Here is an 18,244-nt window from a genome sequence, read left to right as displayed (position 1 = left end):
GTTTTTAACCAAATTCCCATATGTGATTCCCCATTTAGAAACAAACGGAATGATGCCCATATTGTGTTGCTCGTCCTTTTCTTTCCATAGTCATGGCATTTTCTGTTCTGAAAGTGTTTGACAAAAATCTAAAGGAAACCGAGCTCTGCCTGTACCTGCCCTGAAGTTGAGGCTAATTAAAGCTGCCCTGGGTCCCATGATGCTTTTTGTTCTCTCTCAAAATAATTTTGCATTAAATCCATATAGATTCACACAAGTAAATCTACTGAACACTGCACAGTGCACATACAGGATGTATGTGGTGACTAGCCGGGCAGGTTTCATCACATGGAGAAACATGTAGTAAGTGGTAGAAAAGTAAACCAGTTAAGTAAACCAGTTACATGAAGTATATATTCTATGCTTTATGAGCCCTAATGGTTAATAGCTTATCTGCACAGTGTCGAAAGTGCCAATGACAAGGTGGAGGAGTGGAGCAGCATGATGCACAGAGAAAGTTCTGTAGAATCACAGACTGGGATGGAGGAACTGATTGGGAACAGGGAGATCTTGTACCTCACTATTCTGTGCAGGAAACATCTCTATCCCCAGTCCTGAAGACATCCAACTCTGCTACATACACAGAGAGAACAGTCACATGACCTTCTCCCCTGTGAGTAAGGAGCAGCAGCCCCTCTCCTCCAAGGAGTTAGTATGAAGACAGATGAACAAAATATAGAGAGATAAACTGAGGGGTATAGCACAGAAACTGCTGAATTTAGGTAACAAAGATAATGGGCAAAGTTCTTTTACATCCCAAGAGCTATTGATTTGTGGAAAATAAAAATCTTTACAGTTGTTCTTTAAAAGCCTGTGAAACCCCAGCATGGATGAGGCCCTGAGAACCATCCTAGTAGCCTTTCAGGCTCAAAAGCATATTTGAGTTTGATGGTAAATTTCGTTTAAGCTGATATGTAGACATCTAGGACAGATGTAAAATGTTATAATTCTAACTGAACCTCTTAGCGTCCATCAGGTACTGACTGAAAACACTTCTATATATTTTTTTACTATGCAATCTTAAAGGGAACCTGTCACCAGGAGACCTATTTTAGCACTCCCCCAGTTCCCACAGAGCATAGTACATTCACTGCCAAAGTGTTTTTGTATAAAAAATAGGTTTTACAGAAAAAAAGATATGTTATATTGTACCTTTCATTAGCATCTGCTGTGTGACTAGGCACTTGTCCACTGGGAGTGGCTGGAAAAGAGCAGTTTCCCCCCCACCCTTGGGAAACAGCTTCTCCATGTGTCCTTTTCAAATATATGAATAACTACCCACACTCGGGATTGGCTGTAGAGGAGCAGGGGGCGTTGCTAAGCCAAGTGATGGGTGTTTTCAAAAAATTAGCAGGATTCTTAGTCATAGCATGTGGTATGATGACTCTTGTAATAGTTACGTCACAATAAATAATTGTGTCATCACTTCACCAGGCAAGCCATAAAACCTGGACAAATTAATTAGTTCCAACAGGGGATAAAATATACCCAAGGGTATAAAGAAAAGCACTTCTTTTAACCTCTTCCCGTACTATAATGACAGAACAGTAAATGTGCCCCATACTGTATGGTACATACACATATACACATTATACACGGATCAAGTCACCTCAGCCCTAAAGAAGAGGAGGGTCCCCAAAGAGGTGGGCAGGCCAGACCAAGCTGTGTACAGCAACTAAGTCAGCAGCAGCAAGGACATAAAGGGCTGGACATGGAAGCACGGGCGAGTCATAATTTATTCATGGCGTGCCTCTAGGCCCGTCCCTCAATGTCCCTGCTGATCGTAGCAACCTACAGGGCCTGCGGCCTGGCACTCATAGGGAGCTAAGCTTAGCAGGCATGGGCCTGGGGACAGCATGAATAAATTATTACTCACCCGGGCCTCCAGGCTATTAACCCGTTCACGACCCGTGACGTAATAGCACGTCACGGGTCGGCCGCGGGTGCATGGAGAGGGCTCACGCGCTGAGCCCTCTCCATAGCCGGTAAGTCTTTGCTGCATATTGCAGCAAAGGCTTACCGGTAACACCCGCAATCGGTGCCAGCTTGGGCGCCGCCATCTTTTCGAGGATCGCCGCTCCCCATGAAGTTATCGGGGAGCGGCGATCCGTCGCCATGGTAGCCTCGGGTCTCACGAAGACCCAAGTCTACTTCGGGTTAACTCATGCATTACAATGTGCTATCAGCACATTGTAATGTATGAGGAGTAAAATCCCCATATACTGTCATACAGTAGTATGGCAGTATTTGATAGGATCGATCAGACAACCTAGGGTTAAAGTACCCTAGGGAGTCTGAAAAATAGTAAAAATAAAAAAAAAGTTTAAAAAAAAATTATAATAAAAAACCCTAAAAACTCAAATCACCCCCCTTTCCCTAGAACTGATATAAATATAAATAAACAGTAAAAATCATAAACACATTAGGTATCACCGCGTCTGAAAATGCCCGATCTATCAAAAAATGATAACAGTTTTTCACTGCGTTTAATCCCGTAACGGAAAATCGCACCCACTTTTTTGTCATTTAAAAAAAAAATGAATATTCTATAAAAAGTGATCACAAGGTCATACAGACCTAAAATCAATAACATTGTAAACGTCATCAAAATTCGCAAAAAACGACACTACCCACAGCGCTGTACACCAAAGTATAAAAAAGTTATTAGCGCCAGAAGATGGCAAAATACCCCAAAAAAATTTTGTACAGGAGGTTTTAATTTTTTTAAATGTATGAAAACATTATAAAACCTATATAAATTTGGTATCCCCGTGACTGTACCGACCCAAAGAATAAAGTAGACATGTCATTTGGGGTGCACAGTGAAATCCGTAAAAAAATCCAAGCCCACAAGAAAACGGCACAAATGCGTTTTTTTACCAATTTCACTGCATTTGGAATTTTTTTCCCGCTTCCCAGTACACGGCATGGAATAATAAATACCATCTCTATGAAGTGTGATATGTTACGCAGAAAACAAGCCGTCACACAGCTCTGGACATGGAAAAATAAAAAAGTTATAGATTTTTGTCATGTGGAGTGAAAAATGAAAATGAAAACAAAAAAGGGCCAGGTCCTGAAAGGGTTAACATGGCGGGCCCCGTAGCAGCCAGGAAGGTAGTTACGTCACTAGCTTGCACAGAGCTCCAACGATGCTGGAGTGGGTAGAGGCTTAAAATTAATTTGCATATGGAGGAATAAACTTTATTTCTGCAGCAGCTACATCCCTTTGCCGACCATGTGCTGGTAGCGAGCTACTGCGCTTGCACTGAGCTCCAATAATGTCAGAGACGGGTGGAGCAGGTAGAGGCATAGCAGGTAATTTGCACATTGAAGCATTAAACTTTATTTCTGCAGCAGCTGCATCCCTGAATTAGTGAAAAAAAAGAGTTGCAGCTGCTGTCCGTACTGGGAATCTACTGTGGAGAATCTATCAGAATGTAGATTCCCCATGGTAGATTTCCTTTAAAGGGGCAGGTTTTTTTTTTCTAACCATACAAACCCCACATATGTAACTTTTTGGATTTTTTTTACATAAAATATACTACTTTGTCTCACAAGGGAACACTGACATGAGATTGTTTAATGTACTACACTATGTAGTTCATTTTAGTGTACTGCAGTGCATTATGCTATCACTGGCAACCAATAGGAAGTTAACACAGGCAACCAGTGGACTCCTGGGTGATGTGAGATGTCATCGTCACCCAAATTGGTGACAGAGGGAGGCCACTCCCTCTGCAACTCCATGTTTGATTGTGGTATCTAGGGGGTTAAACACACAGGGGCAGATTTATCAAGCAGTCTGAAAGTCAGAATATTTCCAATTGCCCATGGCAACCAATCACAGCTCCCCTTTAAAATATTCATGAGCACTGGTGAAATGAAAGCTGAGCTGTGATTGGTTGCCATGGGCAACTGGAAATATTCTGACTTTCAGACTGCTTGATAAATCTGCCCCACAGTCTTGTAGTCTTCTTTGAGACGTCTAAAAATCTGATCGCCCCCAAAGCATTTTGGGGGGCTTGTTCATGCTTGTTTGTGTCCCATAGTGTTAAAAATATTTGTGTCCCAAAATGTTAAAAATATTTTTAAAATAAAGTAATTGACGTCCCCCAAAGCCCCATTACATATAATGCTTACATATAAAAGGAAGTTAAAATTACCGTAAAAGCCCACATATAAGGTATCGCTGTGTCCGTAATGACATGTACAAGAAAGCATAATCATTATTAAACTGACTTGGTGACTAGCGTAAAACCAAGTCTAAAAGTTTGAAAAACGGTAATGTTATAAAGTTCAAACAGTCCTGCAAAAAACAAGCTCTCAACCAGCTCTATAGACCAAATATTAAAAGAGAGATAATGAATAAGATGTTTGTCTAAACATTTTGATCTGGATGTACCTGCACGTCTGTCAGAATGTTTTTATGGAATAAAGAAGTTGTGATACATGTTTAATCCCAGAGTGGTTCAGTCTGCCGGATTTCTCACACTTTCTTGCTACAGTTGGCTCGTGGACTTCAGACGATTTCTTTGTGCACCTGCCTGGATTAAGTGCAACCTGCTGTGACGAGGTAGGGGTGAGCTGGCAGCTTTCACCTTTTTGTTTTTTTCTTTTAATTATGCATTTGGAAAATGGCAACGCAAAACGTATAGCTTTTTTTCCCAACATTAGGTTTTATTCTACAAAATAATTAAAATGTAAGCAAAAATGTAGAAATTTCATATCATTGTAATAGTACTGACCCATGGGATAAAATTATCATTTTGTTTTAATTACTATGAAGATTTCAAAGGATTAACAAACTTCCTAAAATCGAATTCTGATAGTTTGAGGGGTGCAGTTTGAAAATGTGTTGGTATATGGGGGTTTTTTAATATGTATTTCAAATTTTATTAAAAACAATAATGATCCCCAAAAAAGTCAGTTTTGAAATCTCCTTGAAAATACCGAAAACCGTTGTTCGATTTGTTAGCTCGCAAAATCAAAATAAAATATCCAGAAATTGTAAAAATTCTGAATACATATAGCAGACGTATGGGAAATGTTTTTTAGTAACTTATTTGCATGATAAATCTATCTGTCTAAAAACAGGATAATGTTCAATTTTGAAAATGGCAAATTTTTAAAAAAGATGAACAACTTTTACAATTTTTTTTTTAAATGAACAAAAAACATATCGGCCAAAATTTACCTCTAACATGAAGTACAACATGTTCCCATAGAACCCTACTAACAAACTGACACCCTTACTTAAGCTAAAAATTGTTTCTGTTACATTCCTAAAAATTAACTTTATCTTATTACCTGGCATCAGAGGGGGCATGTCTTGATCGGCTGGCCCCTCCTATTTAGGCCGCATTCATACGACCGTATGGGGTATGCGGCGGTACATAGAAGGCAATGGCCGCACAGCGCGACACAGTGTCGCACTTGTGCGGCACCGTACCGCTCCTTGCACGGGGAAAAGATAGGACATGTAGCCGTGTGGGAATACATCAATGTAAATGCAGCCTAACATTCACGTATAAGTAACACGTGTGAGTGCAGTTGCGATGCCTATATGTACTGTAGGCGATGCATTCAACAATGTGAAGGAAAGAGAAGGTGCGGCACATTCCTGTTAACTCCTTGCACGTTAAAACTCTGCCTTTTTTTTGTGGCATGAGTCACTTTATATGGTTATAGCTTTTGAGCACTTTTATTGACCAAAATGATTTTGAGATTGTTTTTTCGTGACACATTGTACTGGATGTTAGTAGTCAATTTAGGTTGATATGGTTTGCGTTTATTTATGAAAAAAACTAAAATTTGCTACATTTTTTTGAGAAAATATTATCTGCTTTTGAGAAGAATAGTTTTAGCACCTGAATTAGTTACTTACATCTCAACGTTATGTTTTCTTAATTTTTTTAAAAGTCCTTTTATTCTTATATATTAGACAGCTTACAAATAGAACAAAATTTATAATTTTTTTTCCCGAAATTTCAAAATTGTAATTTTTGGGATAATTTTTTTTTAATCTCAGTTGTAAATGTTCATGGTTCATGGTTCCTGCTATAATGATGAATTGCAGTGTAATAGGCCGACACTGTTCCTTTAACATCCTGTCACAGACGGGATCTTAAAGGCACTGCCTGCAGACAGCCCTGGGATCCTGTTTGGACCTCAGGGCTGCCATATAAATGTTCAGCGCTCCCTAGCAGACAAGTTAAATGCCACTGACGAGATGTCGAATAGTTTATTGAAGGCTTGTTAAAAACATCGCAGGTAGGTAAGTATAAAGCCAACGCGTTTCGAGTGGCACCCTGCTCTTAGTCAAGGCATGGTAAGTATTTATGTGTTCACAACCATTATACTATACTATGCTATGACTAAGAAATCTTACGGAAACACGGCAGAATGCACCATGCTGTTAATGGCACCATACTGTTTTTAGCCTTTATGAAATATATATTTTTTCCCTAAATTTTTTCTGGATGCCGGAATATTTTGCTCTGTTCTTAAAATGACTCAACTTTGATAATGCGATTTAAGACGTTTATTGCAAATCTGAATAATCAGAAATATCAGATACAGGTCCTATGTCTGGGTTGCTCACCTGTCTGCAAAATGAGGGTCCCATGACTCTGTATCTCCGGTAGATGATGAAAACAGTTTTCATTATCAGTTGTTTACCATATACTTCTGTTGGTGTCACTGATCCTAAAATAGCTAAGGCTTGACTGTGCTTATGCATTGCCATATCCATTCACTCCTGTCAGGATGCAACAAGCAGTGTCAAACCTCATGAGGCTGAAAGGGTCTTGGAGGGCCCTGTTGTGGAAAAAGCTACTGGTCTCTATGGTTTGATTAGCATCTACACTCTGGTTATTACATAAGTGACTAAAATGAGAAAACTCCTCATTTACTACACATCACAACAAAACTCAGGCTTCACAAAGCATTGTTAACAAATTATTCCTTTTTATAATGGTCGTCACTCACAAGATCTCTGCAGCTCTGATGGCTAAAAGAAAAAGTAGAAAGTCAACGCATTACAGGATTTCCTTTACAGTCTAGCTCAAAGGCTGGTGTTATGCTGTGCTTCAGACCTCACACCCGACCCCACTGAAACCATATTTTCACTTGTCTTGTAAATAATGTTGCACAGGTCATTTCCTTTGTACGTGTGGATCCTCTCTTTGTTTTCAGTTCACTGTCTTAGAAAGGCATCTAATGATATATATGCATTACTTGAACTATGAAGGAGCCAGGAAAGCAGTTTGTAAACATGGATGCACGCAAGCACACATCCTTACTTCTACGTGTAATATGTAGAAACAGTATTTACTGATAGCATATGCTTATATGTTCTATAGTAAACTACACAATGTTCATCAACTGTTAAATAAAATAAATTGTTCACTTTGTTAAAGTAATGTCATCTGTAATGCTGGCCATTCACCCTCAGTACAGATTGGATAAAGACTTAGGGGAGATATAGCACTGCTTCTATGCCAGTTCTCTGGTGTAGAAGCAATGAAAGAATAGTTATTGTATCTGACCGGACGCACTGGCTTATGATATATCTCCCCCTTAGTGTTACCCTTAGTGTTTGGAAACAAAATTTATGGCATGTTGAAATTTGAACTAACTTGTATAAAGTTGTCTAAACTTTTGCATTTGCCAATCTCACTAGCACATGTGGCCACATTAATCTAATTTTAGAGTTGATGGCAGTGAGATCAAGACTTTTTATGTTCTGTACGAAGTGCTCCTCAATTTGGAGAGGCGTTTTAGTTGACTGCATATCTCAATTAATGGATGATGGTAGTCACAGTCACAGTCACAGATTTGATAGCTTGGACTGAGGCAAAGCAGAAATTATTCTAATCACAACCTACAAATACAACACCTAGAACTATGACAGCAGCCTAAGAGGACTTTCCAGTTTTCAGTATACATTATACAACCTCGTAACATTTTTACTTGTTTATCTGTAACCTTTTGAGGTCATATTTGTAAACTAAACATGGTGACATGGTGTCTGTTCAATCAGTAAACACATTTATGCATCTGGGAACTGTATATCATATACTGTTTTATTTGTGTGGGGAATGTGTATATATTATATACAGGCAATTTATACATCCATCTTGCTCAGTCTAGTGTGTATTAAATGGGGTAAAAATCTATGGCATGGTAGGCCCCTGCAGTTGGTATTTTTTTTGCTTTTCGCCTACAGAGATGAGGCCGGATTAATGACAGGCTGCAGACACTGGTTTTGAAATGTTATGAAAAGAAGGTAGTTGTGGCTTTAACGTTTTCCTTGAATTGAGCAATATAGAAGGAGAACATTTGAGAAGTAACCAGCTAGCAATGCCACCCACATTTTAAGTAAAATGCCACAGTTTCAGAGGTTTACATTTGTATAAGGTGTTGCAAATCACTGCCTACATGCTAACTAAACACAACCTACAATGATGGTAGTGTCTTCAATCATGACGGTGAGCAGCGTGCAACTATATATATATATAAAACTGTACTAAGATGGCTATTATTTCTTACTGATCAATATCACATAACACAAATTCTATAATTGAGAACACTTAATAACTAGGTATGTTTGTGATGTGGCTACCACTGAGGGTGGTTAGCCAGAAGCTAACATTCTCGAGAAACTGTGGGTTTGTGCAGAGGACATATTGTTGAAATATTTTGTCAATCAACTGCTTATAAATTTTTAGTTCATGTTGAAATATGTTGTAATCACTAGACATAGTCTAATCTTAAAATTCCAATTTCATTTTTAAGTGATCTGCAAGGTTACCATCAGGTTATGAGTGATATAGAACGTGTTTCGGCTAAATCGATGGCTCCTGTAGTAGCGAGAATATAACGTTATAAAAATATGAAAATTAGTCTGAGTGCCTCATGGCTTGTCTATCTGGAAATCTTACAGGTTATCTGTGCTGCTGTGCCAGGGGTCATAGGGGTGATTAATAATGAGTGGGGGGGGCATACACAATTATGTAACACGAGCCTGAATGCCTCAGGCTAATTTGCATATTTTTATAACATTATATTCTCGCTACTACGGGAGCCCTAGATAACTGAAACACGTTTTTTCATTGCATAGAAGTAATGAGCGACCATAATAGGACAGCCTACCACTGATAATCTGTGGAACAAGATCCAAATCTTTCTTTGGAGAGGAAGAGACTAAAATTCTCATCAGTCCTAAATTTCTGGTAGGAGTTAGGAACAGAATTATAAAATCCTGGCACACTAGTATAACTGCCCTTAGGTCATCCACCAGTTCTACCCCTCAGTTGATGATGCCTAAAATAGATGTCCCACTGACAAGAGCACAATGTTGATCTCTTTCAGTAGGTGGATGGCAAAAGTGACCCAACACCTGTGGCAGCATTGCCAATGTTCTTACTGGGCTCAAGAGGCATATTCAAGGCACTGCTGTATTTATCCACATGCAGCTGGAGGACCCGGCACCTTGATTGCAGGTCACATTTATAGTATCCTTGATGTGCATATTGCTGATGGCTGTTGATAGGGATTGCATTGTAGACATTCTCTGAGTGGGCAGATGGATCAGGACTTTCATTGCCTCTTCTGAGTTTAACCGGTTCGCGACCGCCCGCCGTGTATTCACGGCGGCGGTCGCGTTCCGATGCATGGAGAGGGCTCGCAGTATATGGTAGGATCGATCAGACAACCTAGGGTTAAAGTACCCTAGGGAGTCTGAAAAATAGTAAAAATAAAAATAAAAAAAAAGTTCAAAAAAAAAATTATAATAAAAAAACCTAACAATTCAAATCACCCCCCTTTCCCTAGAACTGATATAAATATAAATAAACAGTAAAAATCATAAACACATTAGGTATCGCCACGTCCGAAAATGCCTGATCTATCAAAATATAATAACGTTTTTTCACTGCGTTTAACCCCGTAACGGAAAATCGCGTCCAAAGTCAAAACTGGCACTTTTTTGCCATTTAAAAAATAATTAAAAATTCTATAAAAAGGGATCAAAAGGTCGTACAGTCCTAAAAGTAATATCATTGAAAACATCACCAAAAGTCGCAAAAGATGACACCACCCTCAACTCCATACAACGAAGTATGGAAAAGTTATAAGCACAAGAAGACAGCAAAATTAAAAAAAAAAATTTGTTCATGAGGTTTTAATTTTTGTAAATGTATGAAAACATTATAAAACCTATACAAATTTGGTATCCCTGTAATCGTACTGACCCAAAGAATAAATTAGATGCATCATTTGTGGCGTGAAGTGATAGCCGTAATATCCAAGCCCACAAGAATACGACACAAATGCGTTTTTTCACCATTTTCACTGCATTTGGAATTTTTTTCCCCGCTTCCCAGTACATGGCATGGAATATTCAATGCAATCACTATGAAGTGCAATTTGTTACGGAAAAAACGAGCCGTCACATAGCTTTTTACGTGTAAAAATAAAAAAGTTATAGATTCTTGAAGGTGGGGAGTGAAAAATGGAAATGAAAAAACGGAAAGGGCCCGGTCCTTAACTGGTTAATTTACTCCTTTAATTAATTACTACAAAATTTTACTAGAAAATGCAATATACAGTATAATATCAAATAAATCTGTATATCATTAGATTAATATCTTTCCATTTTCCATATTTTGCTACAAGGAGGACCTGCTATGATGTAGCTGGGAATACATTCTGTACTATATATTATACTTTTACACTAGTAGTTAAAGCGCTTCCTTTATTTCTAATGATTGAAGATGTGTAAAGCGCTACCCCTACAGTGTTTTCCTTGACATTTCACCTATTGAGGCACTATAGCTGATTCTGATCGCTAACTATAAGGAATATATGTTATTGTAACCATTCAGTATACACAGTTAACCCTTGTTGGAGGCAAAGCAAAGTCTATGATATTTTCATCATTTTGTGTTACATTGGACTTTGAGGCTAATGATCCATATAGCAATTTCCAGAAATATAAGGGTAAAGTTTTTGCAGATCTTTGTTTCTACAGTAGTGAACCTATATGGAGAGAGATATATTACGTACACTTTATTGGAAATTGGAAAGTTGTTAAGTTTGCCTATGCAATAGAGTGAAAACTCTACTGTAAATATTTAACCTAGGTTATATAGGAAGGTTTTGCCTGTCCTTCAATGTCAGAATAGTTTCCTTTAACCCTACTGCTTGTTTCTGTCACTTTATTATTTTACTACCATATATTTAGAAGTATGTCTTTTCTTTAAAGACACATGGCTCAAATCCCAAGCAAACCACATTCTGCACTTGAATATGATTTATTGCTGTAGCATATTTTGCAGATAATTGTACAACCAGTCTGGTGCCAGCATGTATAGCAAATACACTGTAATAGTAGAGTCTAGCTAGTAGCTAGCATATTCTGCTGAACATTCAGGTTCAGTTCTATAGCATATTCCACTCTGCAACATGGGGTACAAGAAGCTGAGATTGTCACTGCCAATTGTAAGTTCCTTGCACCCTAAATCTGATTTGTTTTTTCTGTGTTCGCTTAATAAGTTGACTGTTTGGTCAGGGGCAACCAAGTGCAGGAGAGTAATGATGAAGGGTTGTCTGCACTTCTAAAATATTTTATAGTAGTCTTTTGTCAGGGTGGTCTGAAGTTTCTCACATGTGTAACAATAATCTTTTTGGTGATATGTACCCACTAAAGTGGGGATGGCATATGGTAGGATTGGTAAGGGAAAGACTTAACTGGTACACTATATAGACACACAAACCATTCCCTCTCATTTAATCCTGCAGTATATGCAACAGGGAGGCCAAGTTTTAGGATTAGATTGGTTTCTCTGGGCAACACAAATGTATTTCCTCAAACTTGTTTTCAAAGCTGTTCCCAACTGTGACTGGAGACAGATCTATCCAGGATATATAAATGCACATTGCTGTCTGAGAAGAACAATGTATGTGTAATATACTTTACAGGGTTTTGCTTCCCTTGCTCTTTTGGTGGTAGTCTGTAATATCCTTCCTTGTCATGTCATTCCTCTCAGGGTCATCTTTTCCTGAGTAAATAAGGGATCCAGGGCAGTGCACAGTAGCCATGGTGCCATACAGAAGGTTATATGTGGTAGACATTGGCTGTTGTGATTTTTGGATGGATTTATTGCCTATGTGCACATTTTGTTAATTTTCAAGGATTTCTTAATGGTTTTGTTAATGTCTTTAATAAAACTTTTGATATTTTCATACAGTAAATTATACTTGTATATGCTGTATTCGGATCTTTGACATGTTTTAATTTCTGTATCCTGTGTGTTTAGTGGTAGAAACGAACTCCTGTGCAGGCAGATGTCTGGGACAGAGCTGTACTGATTAACCCCGCAGACCCAGCAATCAAGGCAACATCGTCGGTTATTCTCTACTACTAGTTCCACAAAATAAATATTAGTCATGTAAAATTAACCCCTTATCTTTGCTCCTGTTTTCCACATAAATGAAAAGGCCATTTTTGCTGTTTTTTTTATTTAAGTCAATGCCTTCTACAGTTTCTGTCACTATAGTTGTATGAGGTCTTGTTATTGTTTTAGGGATTACCGGTAAATGTAGTTTTTAATAGTACAATTTTGGGTCTCGTATTTCCAATTGGTGAACTTTTATTAACCATTTCTGTGCATCATATTTAAAAAAAAGAACAAATTTTTCTATTAATCTTTTTTGGTTTAACGGATGATTATTAAATGTAAATAAATACTAATATAGTTTTGAAGCCTGGGTTGGTACGGGTTGGCACAAAATATGTGTGATATTACTATTTTTTGGTTGGTGGGTTTTTTTTAGAATCTGGGTTTTTTTTTATTGCTTTGTTCCACAAGGGGGAACTCAAATGATCTCTCATGCACTGCAATACTTATGTAGGGCACTACATTATATGTCACTGACAGGATTGTATTAGGCTAGGCAACCTTGGGTCAAGTATAAATATTGCGATTCTACAGTTCTGATCCCCACCCCCATTGTATGTATGTGGGCACTGAGGTTTAAAATTGGTGCAGATGGCTGAGCAGTTCATGTTTTTCCGTGCATTTCTGCAATCCACTTTAGCATGTCCCCCAACCCCATAGCCGGAACTGTTGGTGAACGGCATGACCGTCAGTTTAGGAAATAGTGGATTAGTGTACAGTATAATACATGGTTTGCTAATTTATTGCAGTGTTGAAAGAAATCGTAGTTAGACAAACCCAATTGCCGATACTGTGGTGGTACTCTCGTGCTTTGAGCAGCGTTCTAGGTTAGGTTAATATGTAGCAATCCTGGGGAGGAGTATATGTAGCAGTTTGTTCACCTCTCACTGTTGACAGGTGTCAATCTAGTTAAATTTTGCATATGCTGATCTGTGTGAGCTGTATCTTTGTGCTACAAAGAACTCAAGCACAACCTCTTTGCCAGCTCAGGCAGACATCCAGTATCATAGCTAATGCCACCGGATACAAAAAGTGAGGCAATTATTGGATCATTTTGTTATCACATTGTTTTTGTTCTGCGTTGATGGAGGAGAAAAATGGAGCATCTTATATATGTGAATAAGCTTTGCTTCCTTTCAATTAAATGGCAAGAGTTCTGTCTGTTTCTACACTGCAGACATTTGGCCAAACTATAATTCTGGCACAAAATGTAACATAGGACATTAGTGTCAGGACAATATTCCTCCCTCATTCATAATCCTCTCTGTATCCTGTCTGTTGCTGTCTGCACAGTGTTTTTTGTTTCCTGCTCAGTGTTTGTGGAACCTGTACATTGTTTCCTTTCCTCTTGCAGACAATTAATATTACCTTTGTATACGTACAGATGCTAGCTACTGTGATTTTCAAGGATTTTCATAAATATCACTAAAATAGTAACATTTAAGCCTGGGTTTTCCATTTAAAGGGGTTGTCATTGAAAACTTTATATTTAAAAGTCTCCATCAAATTGTTTACAAAAAAAAAAATCTGCTGCTCTCTACTTCCAGGTTCACTGTTAATGTTCCAAATCTAGGGCATGTCATCTGTGGTGCCAATCACTGAGCCACTGTTACTGGTCACAGAGTAAATTGATATTCACAGTGTGGAGCACATATAACACAGGATATATTAAATATGAAGATTCGTGAATTATGTTTAGTTTTGTTTATAACCATATTTTTGGGGAAAATGTGAGTCTGTTTTTTTATAAGTATAATAATTGACATTTCTCAAAGTGCAGTATGAAAACACTAGATCAGTGTTATGGTTTAAAAATTTTTTACTCTTGAATGTTGAAAGCACAAAAATAGTTATTATGTCACCACATTTCACTGAGGTCCAAAATAAATCTTTTTCACTCATGAAGCTGTTTTTGCACATCTTTTTTTTAAAAATAGTTGTTATTTCCTGGCATGGGAATTAAACAAAAATCAGCATCAATTAACTTTTATTTAACCCCTTATCACTAACGCTTGTTTTCAACTTAATGACCAGACTCGATTTTTTAAAATTTGAAAATGTCACGATAATTTGTTATAACTTCAGAACGCTTTAACATATCCAGGTGATTTCGAGATTGTTTTCTCGAGTCCCTTTGTACTTCATGTTGGTTGTAAAATTTAAGTGATAAGTTTTGTGTTAAATTAAAATTTGGCAATAGTTTGGAAAAATTCTTCATTTTTAAAGTTTGAAATGTTCTGCTTTCCAGGTATATAGTTAAAATACCCAAAAAGCTTGATAACTAACATTTCCAGAATGTCTACTTTATGTTGAGATGATATTTTAAGCATCCTCTCATTTTTCTAGGAAGTTATAAGGCTTAGAACTTTAGGTGCGGTTTTTGTAATTTTCATGAAAATTGGCAAAATTCACATTTTGAGGGATAACTCAGCTTTCAAGTGACCTTGATAATAAAACCCCCTGAATGACCCCACTATAAAAACTTCACCCCTATACGAATGTAAAACAACTTCTATTAAGTCTATTAACCCTTTAAATGCTTCACATGGGCTAAAACAAAATAGAAGTGCGATTTAGAAACTTTTGAATTTTTTGGAAAATACATTCATTTAGGCCAAAAATGATGCTTTCATGATGAATTAAATGATGCAATGCTCTGCAAAGTTTCATTCTCCCGAGTGTACTGATACCCCATATGTGGTGGTAAACTGCTGTATGGGCACACGACCAAGCAAAGAATGAAAGCTGAACCATTCAGAGCAGATTTATATTGACACATTGTACAGGATATAACATTTTACATTTTTTAGGAATGTTAACATATGATGGCTTTTTATTTGCGGGATTGGATAGCTTATTTACAAAATTTTATTAACTATTTCAAGGGGGGCACAAACAAAATCATCAATTTTTATTTTGGATTTTTAGCACTTTTTTTCTGCTCGCCATAACATAAAAATAACATTTTATTTTTATTCTCTGGTTCACTACAATTACAGGGATACCATTTATATAGTTTTTCTTATCTTTGCTCAGTTTTACTGAGCAAAACCAATATTGGAGAAAATCGTATTGTTTTTACTATCAACAATTTTTCAGGGGCATAACTTCTGTATTTTTCTGCTGATTGAGGGCTTATTTTTTGCAAAAACAGTTGTTTTTTTTAGTTGTAACAAATTAGGGCGCGTTACTGTTTTGATTACTTTTTAGAACATTTTTTGTGAGGATATTTGATGAAAAATTGTATATCATGGAATGTTTTTTAAGTCGTTCACCGAGTGGGTTCAATATTGATTTATATTTACTGTACTGATTGATACAGATGTGGTTTATATACATTTATTTGGATTTTATAGGTAACTGGGGAGATTAGGATCTTTTATTTTATTTATTTAAATATTATAATAAAATGATTTTTACTATTTATTTTTACATTTTTTAATTTTTCCACTCTTGGGCTTGAACAAGTGTTCATCCGGTCGCTTTTTCAAGCCCTTACACTGCAATACACTTGTATTGCAGTGTATAATGTAAGCAACAGTTAGGTACAGCATACGCTGGACCCGGGGCTGCTGCAGGAAGGATTGGATCCTCCGATAACCTCCACGGGGGGTCTGATCCAAAGGGGACAAACTTACACACCGCGGACATGCTTGACCTGATATGACGGCCAATATGGGGGAAGGATTTTATTGTCGAGATGAAATATCATCCTACATTATAGTTCAAGCTGTAATAGGCGTAGCAATACCAAATATGTTGATTTAATTTTTAATTTTTTTTTTATGTACAATATTTATTAGTCTCACAAGGGGGCTTAAACATGCAATTATTCAGTATAAAGTAAGGTAATGCTATAATACACCTGTCTGTATTTTGTGACCTGTGAGCCATCATTGGGCCCCAAATATCCTTCTAAGAACATAGCGTGCTAAGATTGGGCAGTAAGGTGGTGAAAGAGGTTGATTTCTGACTAGACAGTAGTACTCACTAGTGCATGGCTTACGAGATATGCCACTAAGCATCAAGGAAACTCTTCGGTCAGCTGCAGGGACCATTATGTCCATCAGATCCTGGTGAGTTATTTGTTAAAACCACCTATTGAGCCTTTGTGGTTTCAAAAGACCTTTACTTGCCTATGCTGGAATCACTAAAGATCATTATGCAAGTATTATAAATAGTGATTCAGCAAAATTTGCTAAATAAGATGTTAACATTGGAATATAAGTATCAGGATAGAATCAAATGTTTCATAGTTGTTGGCATGCTGACCACACGTAGAAAGGGTTTGCCATGTGAGTTTTTTTCTTACACAGTTTTTGCTGGTTTTTGACTGGTACCATCTCTAGAAACCACATACCTGAAACTGCAGTAAAACATTATTTCTTTCTTTTGACATATTTGAGAAGAATATTCCTCTAGTTATTCCTTTTATTTTTTACAGGAGATGTTCGAGTGAAAGGTCCGACAGGGATTCTCTCTGAACGCCGTGGCTCATACCCTTTTATTGATTATCGGCTCCTGAACAGTAAGTATAGTTTGTTAATATTAAACTAGTTTTGCCAAAGAGAAGGGGTTAACTATTTTCAGGATATGGGATACTATCAGTACCAAATTTGATGTGCATTATCCACAAAATCTCTATCATCGGTTAATTTCTTAAAAGTAAGTTTCTCTGCATATGGTAAGATTTGTAAATTCCATGATTCTCTGTTCTACTGTGAATCATTTATGCACAAATATGCAGGAAAAAATCTTAGTAGTTCTGTTGCTTTATAAGTTATATTTAGGCTCCAGTCATATTCAAGTAGAATGTAGAATATGACATTTGGATCTCCTTGCAGGCTCTTTTTTTGACCATCAATGTGCTGACCCGGTGCGCCACAAATTATAGAGAAAAGATCTATTCTTGCCCATTTGTGGCTAATCTCTTTCAATCGACCATTGTTTGTGGCTACATGGACATACCGAGATTCAGAAGATTGATGGTGTTAATGTTCACTTTTTTCATCACTTATAATCACATTTTGGCCTCATTTACACAGACACATTAAAATGTCATAAGCTACCCGTACTATACCCTATACCATTTTCATAGGGCCACATACATTTCAATGTGCAATACGGCCATCCATTTAAATTACTGTATTGTTCACTGTACTGTACACTGTTCTTCATGATCGAGACGTTAAAAAAAAACATATAGCATGTGCTTTTCTCTGCAGTATTTCCATTCTGTATGCCCCATAGAAGTCTATGGGAATGCTTAAAAAATGTGTTACATATAGCATGCTGACGTATATATATGTTCAGTATCCAGGGAGCCCAGAACCTATGTGGGGGTGCATTCTATCAGCCAGCCATCATTTGCCAGCCCACCATATTTGATATGGATACGGTACAGATACATTGACATATGGCACATACGAAGGGAAATCGCATCCCCTACAACAAATATTAATCACCAGCCATGGCTATGACCGACAATAACAAAAAAAATTTTCAGTGGACCCTCGCAGCCCATCCCTAACCCTAAACAACTTTCTATACCTATATTTCTATACCTAAATTAGCCTCATAGCACAATAGCCCATAGTGTTTCCTGTTATCAGTAAAAGGTGTGGAAAGTGCCATACACGACATGTAGTAAAAGTACATAAACCTCATCACCATCTTCTTAACATGTGGGCTAGTTGTTAAAAAACACAGAGGAATTGTATATGGATAACAACATAAAGATG

The 18,244-nt window shown here is 37.4% G+C and overlaps 1 protein-coding gene across 2 annotated transcripts in view; it reads left to right on the top strand.

Annotated features, from left to right (window-relative positions):
- Nucleotides 1-18,244, top strand: part of PDE7B (phosphodiesterase 7B) — a 251,962-nt gene that overhangs the window by 182,276 nt on the left and 51,442 nt on the right. For both annotated transcript variants that reach the window (XM_072141469.1, XM_072141468.1), the window contains one exon: nucleotides 16,948-17,031. In XM_072141469.1, the coding sequence (XP_071997570.1) occupies nucleotides 16,948-17,031 (84 nt within the window). The remainder of the gene's footprint in view (nucleotides 1-16,947; nucleotides 17,032-18,244) is intronic.

The sequence above is a fragment of the Engystomops pustulosus genome, chromosome 3 (assembly GCF_040894005.1).
Source record: "Engystomops pustulosus chromosome 3, aEngPut4.maternal, whole genome shotgun sequence".
Taxonomy (NCBI): Eukaryota; Metazoa; Chordata; class Amphibia; order Anura; family Leptodactylidae; genus Engystomops; species Engystomops pustulosus.
This window is presented reverse-complemented; position numbering and strand designations above follow the sequence as displayed.